This window comes from Crocodylus porosus, unplaced genomic scaffold, assembly GCF_001723895.1.
Source record: "Crocodylus porosus isolate Cpor-Errol unplaced genomic scaffold, CroPor_comp1, whole genome shotgun sequence".
Taxonomy (NCBI): Eukaryota; Metazoa; Chordata; order Crocodylia; family Crocodylidae; genus Crocodylus; species Crocodylus porosus.
In genome coordinates, this window is record NW_017728947.1 from 1,853,424 (window position 1) to 1,862,480 (window position 9,057).

The following is a 9,057-nucleotide window of genomic DNA, read 5'->3' on the forward strand; positions in this document are numbered from 1 at the left end:
TTTTTTTTTATCCTTTTTTTTTTTTTTTTAATTTTTCTTTTTTTTAGGTGGGTAAGTTTGTCCCCCCTCCCCCACGTTCTGTAGCGTGTACCCCTCCCCACCCGTCCCTTCCCTTGCCTCAGTGTAATACACCCTTGGGTGCCTGCACCTGCTTTTTCTTTAACCACAATAAAGGTGTTTTAATGTTTCTCCTGTGTCACGTTGCTGTCCAAGAGGGGTTGGGGGGCAGTTTCACCACACAAAACATGGGGATTGGGGTAGGAAGTGGTGACTGTGTTGCTTAGCAATCACTAGAACCATTAACAATCCCACTCCACCACCACCAACCACCCCCACTTTGTTGACTAGGCTGAGGCTGTTAGGCCTCATCTACCTAACTATCATGCCCCATCATGCTCGTGAATTTCACCTCCAGCCCCCCTTTTGCCACTGAAACAGTGAATTCTATTCTCTGCCCCCTGCCCCAGCTTGGGAAACCAAGGAGTGCAGACCAGGCTGGGGGGCGCTTTGTAGAATCTCTTCTTAGCTGCTTCTGGGATCCCCTCATGTGCAGTAGAGACCCCCAGGCCATGTCCCCCAGTTTGATGCAAGAAGTGTTGTAGAATAGGGGCGTCAAATGTATTTGCTGGCATCTGCATCCTGTGAGTGGTACCTACTTCCGACATCAGGCATGGAGCACCGTGGCAGCGGATTAGAGGGGTGGGGGGAAGGGCAAGCAACATCTATGTTAACCTCTGCATCTGGATCTGACCCACAAGCACCGCCCACAGGTGAAGAACCCACGACCTGCAATGCTTCCCCAGCAGCATGACCTGCAATGCTCCCTTGTGCTACAGGCACAGTACACCCCATCTGTTCAGTCCCCGTATCAGGCCCTGTGGTCCCCACTGCATTCCTCTTCTGTGAGGTTTGTCCTGTTGCTTCCCTGTTGTGGCAGGTGCTGCCCTTATGAGTACACTGATCCTCTCCAGTGCGGGGTGGGGACGACACGAGGCTACTGGCTGTGGGAGGCCTGCAACCACGAGGGCTCCTTCCTCTCCCATCCAGATGTACCCACTACTAGCACCTCTTTTCCCCACTGAAACCCACACCCCTGGCCAGCACTTCTGTAGTTTCTGTCTGTGCCAGTGCCCTGATCTCCAGTCCTGCTGCACAGACACAGCCAGTACCATACCTAGACTCCTGGTGGCCCCAAGGTAACTTTTAGTATTGGGTCCCCCTTTCGCCAGAGATGATAGTATCATCATCATTATTATTATTCATAAATTAACATTTTCAGGCCCACTTTCTGTTTGGACCTCAGGCAACAGCTTGGTTTGCCTATACCTGTGTCTGGCCTTGGACACAGCATGTGGGTACCTCGACCTCTGAAACCAGGGTGGGAATCATTCAATGCCCTCTGCCCCATGTACAGGTGCTAGGCTAGGAAGTTGTGGGGGCTGGTGCGTTGTCCCTGGCTGGCATGGAAGGGAGGGGGATATATGAAGGGATTGGGCATTTCCCTGCTTCTGGGCAAAAATAGGAAACAGCCTGTACATTTTGGGGGGGGAGGGGGTGGCAACGGGGTTGTACTGGTCAACATTCTTGTGCCATCTCCCCCCCTTAATGTTTTGTGGCCCCCCCCAAATCCCTTTAAGACAGGGGTGGACAGTTATTTCAGGTGGGGTGGGGGGCTGCTTGTTTAATTTTGGCAAGACATCAAGGGCCACATGACAGGCAACCAGAGGCAGATAATTATTAATTTTCTAATTTTTTTAGGGGCCCCGTGAACTGCATAGACTGGCCTGGGGGGGCCACATTTGACCTGCGGGCTGCGTTTTGCCCACCCCTGCCTTAAGAGCTGGATCCCGAACAGTCTGGAGTGGGGGTACAGAGAGAGCACAGCCAGGTCTACTGGGGTGGGGGCCAAATGGGTACCAGGCAGAGGCGACATTGCTAGTTGTTCTCCACAGGGATGTGTGGGGAGGCATAAGGTTTGCACGTGCCAGTAGATTCCCTCACCAGGCACACATCAGCACATGGCTTCCCGGTAGGACACGCCTGCATCCACCCCATGACCAAGCAGGTATGAGTATGGCACCCATGTGCAGAGGGGCCCCTGGGTGCAGACCCTGGCTGGCATGCAAGCAGGTGTGCACATGCAAAAGGGGCATGCAGGCAGGCTTTGCAGGCCTGCTAATGTCTGTGTTTACACGCGCGTGGAACCGCGCGGGGTACCGTGACGCCCACACTCGCAGGGGGCGTGGCCGGGCAGGTCCCTCTGCCCTCAGCGCCCGGACCACGCGTGCGCATGCGTACTGGGTGCGGCACCGGGGTTGAGCATGCGCACAAGGGCCCATCGTTTGGCCGCGCAGCCCCGCGCTAGCCCACGTGCGAGCCGGTGGCCCCCGCCCCCCTTCCCCCCCCCGCAGGGCCGGTGCATCGCAGGGCGGGGCTGGCGCAAGAAGATGGCCTCGCTGAGCAGCGAACCGCTGGGGCTGGAGCGGGGTAGGGGAAATGGGGTGTGCCGAGCGGGACACATGCAAGGGGTGGCATAGGGGTGCAAGGGGGCGCACACGGGGGGCCAGGCTGCTAAAGAAGGACATACGTGGAAGGAGGGGGCAGCGTGCAAGGGGTGATATGTGGAAGTGTACGGGGGCATGCGTGCAAGGAGTGGTGCATGAGGGTGCCCGGGGGCTCCTGTGCAAGGGGAGGTGCATGGGGTTGCCCTGGGGGACTCGTGTGTAAGGGGTGTGCACAGGGGGAGAAAGGGAATGCACAGAGGGGGCCGCAGGATGAGCTCATGCAGGAGAGGGAGGCCCCCTCCCACCAGGGGGGGTGCAGGGTCCATGGGAAATGCAGGGGTTTATAGGGGGAGCTGAGTTGAGCCCCCCAGGGAGGGTGTCATGTGGTGCCTGCCCCCAGAAAAGAGGCAGGCAGGTGTGTAAGTGTTGGTGGGGGGGTAAGCTGAGCTCCCCTGCGTAGGAGGGGGTGAGGGTTCAGTTGGTCTTGAGGGAGGGACCTGAGCAGGGCAGCCATGGTAGGAGGCTACTGAAGCCTGTGGGGGTGCATGTGTAGGGGGGAGTCGTTTGTGAGTTTGGTGTGGGAGAACGTGCGTAGGGACATGGCCTGAGCCCTAGGGGTTGGGGGAAGAGATGGGAAAGCCTGTGGGGGGTCTTGGCTGTCCTCCATGCAGTAGAGGTTGCGTGGGGAGGTGCCGGGGGGGGGCAAAAGTTAGTGGTGGGGTTGAGGCCATATGCAATGCTGGGGGTCAGTGGTGGGAGTTGGGGGTGGTCTCCCTGCCACCCTTCCCACTCCTAGCTGACTCTTTCCCATCCTATCTGGCCTTGGGGGCAGATGTGGCGCGGGCTGTGGAGCTGCTGGAGCGGCTGCAGCGCAGTGGGGAGTTGCCCCCCCAGAAGCTGCAGGCGCTGCAGAGGGTGCTGCAAAGCAAGTTCTGCTCAGCCATCCGGGAGGTGAGGCCCAGGGACCCCCCACTACTACCCCAGCCCCGCTACAGTATCTCCTGCCCCTTGTTGACCACCCAGCACAGCCATATATGCCTCTATCCTGCTTCCTGTCCCCCCTCCTAGAGCAGCTGTAGCCCCAGGTACCCCTCAGCCCACCTGTGACCTTCATACCTTCCCCTGGGAGGTCTGCATCTCCCTGGGACCCCCACCTGCCCCCCCCCACACTTCCACAGCCCTCCTGGGACCCCCCAGCCACCCTGACTCCCCAGAGACTTTGACTCTGGTGTCCCTGGATCTGTTCTCCCCCCCACAATTTCTTGCTCAGCACCCGTTCCACCCCCAGTTGCTGTAGGGAGACCCCAGCCCACCCCAGTGCCCCCATTTCCCTTGTCCCCATCCCCTCACCCTTGCTCCTAACCCCTTTGGGCCCCTGTAATCTGACTCTTCCCCCCCCCCCTTTCCAAACTGGAACCCCAGCACCCCGGTCCTTCCCCAGACTCCTGGGTTCATCCCTGATATCTTCTCCGGCAGGTTTACGAACAGCTGTACGACACACTGGACATCGCAGGCAGCGCTGAGATCCGGGCCCATGCCACAGCCAAGGTATGTCTCCCCAGGAACCCCTTCCCCAACAGCTCCCTCACAACCAGGATCAGGGCCCACCCAGTGGCCATAGGACAGAGAGTCATGGTGGCCCCTTGGTCCTGTCCCCCCAGGCCTCCACCCAACAGCCATGACTCAGTCCCAGCGTCTGTCCCTGCCCCCCACATCCCAATACCCCCTTCCTCCCAGCTTTCCCAGTCCCAGGTCATGGCCAGGGCACTATGCTCATGAGACCCCAGGCCCAACCCTCAGCCAGAGGGCAGGTGGCTTAGGAAGGGGGCAGACACCCAGGGCTGCCGTCCTGTCAGTCTGCGTGTCTGTCCTCAGGCGACAGTGGCAGCCTTTGCAGCTAGTGAGGGGCACGCGCACCCACGGGTGGTGGAGCTGCCCAAGACAGATGAGGGGCTCGGCTTCAACATCATGGGAGGCAAGGAACAGAACTCTCCCATCTACATCTCCCGCATCATCCCCGCTGGTGTGGCCGACCGGCATGGCGGGCTCAAGCGTGGGGACCAGCTCCTTTCTGTCAATGGCGTGGTGAGGCAGCGAGGACTGGGACTGGGAGGACTGAGGGAACTGGGAAAGGGGATAGCTGGGACTGAAGTGGGTGTGGGGATGGGGGGAAAGGATTGGAACTGAGGGAGTTGGGGGAGGGGAATGGCACTAGGGCTGGGAGTGGGGGGCCTGGAAAAGGGGACACTGGAGCTGCGGGAGTTGGGGCAGAGGGTGATGACTGGAACTGAGGGAGCTGGGAAGGACTGGGACTGAGGGAGTTGTGGGGGAAGGGACTATACCTGGGATGGAGGGAGTTGGAGTTGGGGGGAGACTGGGGTTGGGACTAGGACTGGAGGAGCTGGGGTTGTGGGGGAGCAGGGGAACAGGAGAGAGAGAGAGTGACATGGGGGAGAGCCCCGGAAGGGGCCTCTGGAGGGGCCAGGGGAAGGCAAGCACAGCCCTGGGAGAAGGGTGGTGTTGCAGTGGGAGGGGGTGCAATGGGGGCCGTGCATGCAATGATGGGGACTGGCATGGTTGTGCCACCAACAGAGTGTGGAGGGGGAACAGCATGAGAAGGCGGTGGAGCTGCTGAAGGCAGCACAGGGCACGGTGAAGCTGGTTGTGCGCTACACGCCCAAGGTGCTGGAGGAGATGGAGGCCCGCTTTGAGAAGATGCGTACGGCCCGGCGCCGCCAGCAGCATGCCAGCTACTCGTAAGGGACCCCCTGGCCCTCTCTACTCCTCCCAGCTACTCATAAGGGAGCCTCCCACCCTCCCCAGCAAGTCAGCCACTTGTAAGGGACCCCCCAGCTATTTGTAAGAAACCTCCTTGGTATTCCTAGTTAGCCCTGCTCCCCACCCCCAGCACAGCAGGTACTTGTATGGCAATCCCCAGACCCCCCAGCACAACAGCTTCTCATAAGTAGTCCCCCTAACAGCAGGTACTCATACGGGACTCCCTGGGGCTTCCACACCCTGCCCACCCCTCCCAGGCTCCACGCAGCACAGCAGCTTCCCCATAAGGGACCCCCAAACCATCCAGCCTCAGCCAGTCACCTGTAAGCGCTGCCTCAGACCCTGAACCCCTGTTCTTGCTGAGAGCCCTTGGCAGCAGTACCTTCTCAGAGACCCCTGAAATCCCCCCACCAACTCAATGCTCCCCTCCAGCCATGGCAGCAACTTCAAAGGACCCCCCTGAAATCCCACAGCTCCCCCCCAAGTTGCCAACTTATCTCTCCACCTCAGGGCTCCACACAGTCCCCACCAATTGTGCCTGTTCCAGTTACTTATAGGGAATCCCTGCCCCCCCCAACCTGTCAGCTACTCATAAAGACCCCCCAGACCCCTTGGGAACTGCCCAAAGCCCCTGGCTGAGGAGTACCAAGCCCATGACCCTGCAGCCTACCCCACAACCTGCTAAGGGTACCACCCTTTGGTCTTTCCATGCCCCTCCAGGCCCCTGACACCCCTTTCATAGCTTAGCAGGGGTTAGGTCCCTCTTTACCCTGGGGACCCCTCCCCCCATCCCCAGCATGATTAACCCCCACCTCTGTCTCCCCAGGTCACTGGAGTCACGAGGATAACGTCTCATCCCCTGGTGTCTTGGCAGGAGGGTGCCGAAGACCCCCCCCCAAGTTCTCTAAGTGGCTGGCTGACCCCCACCTTGGGGGGCAGGGGCTTCTTCCCCCACTTTCCCCAACCTAGCTATCCTCCCCCACCCCCAGTTCTCAGAATGGCTGTATCTCCTGCTCCAGCTCCTCTCTGTACAGTATTTATTTCCTCTCTATTTAAAGCCCTTCCCCATACGTGAGTCAGAGCGAGTGTGAATCCGTGCAGCTGCCTTGCACGTCTGTGAGAACCAGAGGCAACAGGAACACCCCCCGAGCACACACACATACATGTCTACACCACATGCACACACACTCGTGCCCCTCCCCAGAGGTGGCTGCACCTCTGTGCCAGGCAAGAGGGTACCCTTACCGCCTCCTCCACTTTGAAGGTGAGTGCAGTGTAGTGAATGGCCACTGGGTGGTGAGAGCTGCAGTGCTCCCTACCACTTGTCATGCCCCTCACTCCTGACTTGCTGCCCCCACCTTGCTCCCCAGCCCTGCCGGTGCCCCTCACTCCCAACCCACAGCTCTTTTTTTTCCCCCAGCCCAGCTGGTGCCCCTCAGACCATTTCTGTTACCCTGCCCCCTCAACCCCCTGTTGCCCCTTCTGGAGCAGGGGACCCAGGCATCTATGAGCTTCCCACAAGGGTGCAGCAGGCCCTGCTCAGCCCTTCCCCCATCTTGATTGTAGGAGAAAAGGCCAGGCCTGGGAAGTGGGGCCCTGCCCCACTCCCCAGCAGTAACACAGCTCCCCCCAGGTGGCTGTTCTGGTCCAGCAGCTCCGATGCCTGGAAAAGATGGCTTGAAATTCCATGGGGGAGCGGAAGGGGGAGGGGTGGGGCCAGTAGCCAGGATGCTTGGGTTTTCTCCCCACTCCGGGAGGGGAGCAGAGCCTGTCTCCTGGCAAGCCAATACCTGGGTCCTGCAGATTGTGCTTGGGCTGTGTCTCTGTGAATAAAGGTGTGAGCGAGTCCGTGACGTACTGATCCCTGTCGTTTGTATTGCCAGCATCTCCCATGTGGCCTGGCCAGCCTGCAATGCCCCTCTAGCAGGCTGGGCTGAGAGTGGAGTGTGTCCCCCTTCCTCCCTCCCAGCCTGGCATCACCCAGGACCTGGAGCTGAGTAGGTTGAGATCCCCCACCCATCAGCCTTGTGGACCTCTGTGCATGTCCCCTGGGGAGGGACTTCCAGGTGCTGAGCATGAATAGATCCTATGGGAACAGGTATGGGACAGCCAGGGGCACTGGCTGCCTGGGAGGGGAGTTGCAGGGATCGGGCAGTATTTTGCCTCTCTGAGTGGGCACCATGCCCAGGAAATGGGGGCACCAGCTGGCTGGAGGAGAGGAATATTTTTTGCCTCTGCTAGCTCCATCCAAAAGCCAACTCCCTTCCCTGCTTTCCCCCAAGCCTCATGACAATGGCCTGACGAGCACCTGGGCATCCTTGTGTGCATTCATGCAACACTAGTTTGAGGAGGAGGGTGGCAAATGGACATTTGAATGCAACAAAGGCAGCTGAGGTGAGTAGAGGTGCACAGTGGGAGTTCATGGGCCACTGCCACCCTGCACTGCAGAGCTGGTGGTGTGTTTCCTTGTGTTGCATATGCTAGTGAATGGCTAGGGGCCTTGGTCAGGTGTCTCCGCCCCTTCTTGGGGGGGCACCCCTCCTCACCCATCTCGTCCCCTGGCTTATAGGTTTCAGGTCTGGTTCTTGGCCTTGCCTGGAGGCGGGGTGGATGTTGCGGGGCAAAGGGACCCTGGCCTCTAAGGTGGGGATCAGACCAGGGCTCAGTGCAGACTGTAAAGGACTGTTTAAACAGCTGGAGCCACAGGATCTCCTCACTGTCAGTAGAGTCTGCCCATGACACGAGGCTGCATGTGAAGGTCTGACACCATGTGAAAGCATGTGCTCTGGACCCAGTGTCATGCTTGTGCCTCCTACTGCTGTTGCTTCTGCCCTCCCTGCCCCGTAAGCCTTTCCAGGTACATGTGTGCCCTGTGTGGTGGGGTGGAGGAAGTCTTGTGTGTGGAGGCCTCCAGCTTTCATGGGTTTCACTGTGTTGTGTTCTATTTGTCGCACATATGTTGGGTTCTTGTGCATTGCATGTTCTGCATGTTGCACATGTGTCTTGGGTTCTGTGGGTTGCTCCACTGTGTTCTGCATGTCGCACATGTCTTGGGCTCCTGTGGGTCAAACTGCGGTGTATTCTGCTTGTCATATGTCTGACTTGGGCTCTGGGGCATTACACTTTGGCACATTCTGCAACATACATGGGCACTTGTGGATCACAGCTTGGAGTGTTATGGGTGTCAAGCATCTCAGGCTGTTGTGGGTCATGTCATGGCACGTTCTGTCTGATACACACGTGCCTCAGACTCTTGTGCATTGCACCATGGAGTGTTGTGCATTTGGCGTGTGCAGGCTGGTGCGTTTCTCTGTACCAGGGCTGCTGATCCACCATCTTCCCAGGCTGCTCCTGCTGATCTGTGTGATCCAGCAGTGCACTTGTGGACAGGGGCCAGTGGGGTGCAGAGCTCTCCAGGGTGGCACAAAGGTGCCTGTCTCTCTTGTGGGGATGCAAGTGTGTTGTGGTGTTTCATGGGCTGCTGCTGACCCCCACGGGGCCTGGTGTGACCTTGTGTTGCATGTGCTAGTGAACCTCTTGTGCTGGCACGGCTTGGTGTGCTTCTGTTGTGTGGCATGTTTCTGTGGCCTGGAGTGTGCCCATGGTGTGGTGTTTGGCTGCAGTGTGGCATGTGCCCATTATGTGGTGCATACCCCTGGCCTGGACTTTCCCTAAGTTGCACGTGTCCGTGGCTCCTCGTGCACCGCACGCCCTGGTAAAGCCCCTGGTGCCCTCCTGGGCCAGAAGCAACCCATCCCCCGCCCCGCAGCCCGCA

At 59.0% G+C, this 9,057-nt stretch overlaps 3 protein-coding genes across 7 annotated transcripts in view; all 3 read left to right on the forward strand.

The window, feature by feature from the left end:
* Positions 1-188, forward strand: part of SNRNP70 (small nuclear ribonucleoprotein U1 subunit 70) — a 10,420-nt gene extending 10,232 nt beyond the window's left edge. The window contains exon 10 of the mRNA XM_019551085.1: positions 48-188. Within this exon, the coding sequence (XP_019406630.1) occupies positions 48-84 (37 nt within the window). The 3' untranslated portion in view covers positions 85-188. The remainder of the gene's footprint in view (positions 1-47) is intronic.
* Positions 1-9,057, forward strand: part of LOC109320799 (AP-2 complex subunit alpha-2) — a 621,923-nt gene that overhangs the window by 151,879 nt on the left and 460,987 nt on the right. The window lies entirely within an intron of this gene.
* LIN7B (lin-7 homolog B, crumbs cell polarity complex component) lies at positions 2,329-7,143 on the forward strand. The gene is made up of 6 exons (XM_019551102.1): positions 2,329-2,487; positions 3,337-3,455; positions 3,981-4,052; positions 4,380-4,589; positions 5,097-5,260; positions 6,109-7,143. Exons 1-6 carry the CDS (start codon positions 2,448-2,450, stop codon positions 6,128-6,130), a joined length of 627 nt encoding a protein of 208 aa, XP_019406647.1. The 5' UTR covers positions 2,329-2,447; the 3' UTR covers positions 6,131-7,143.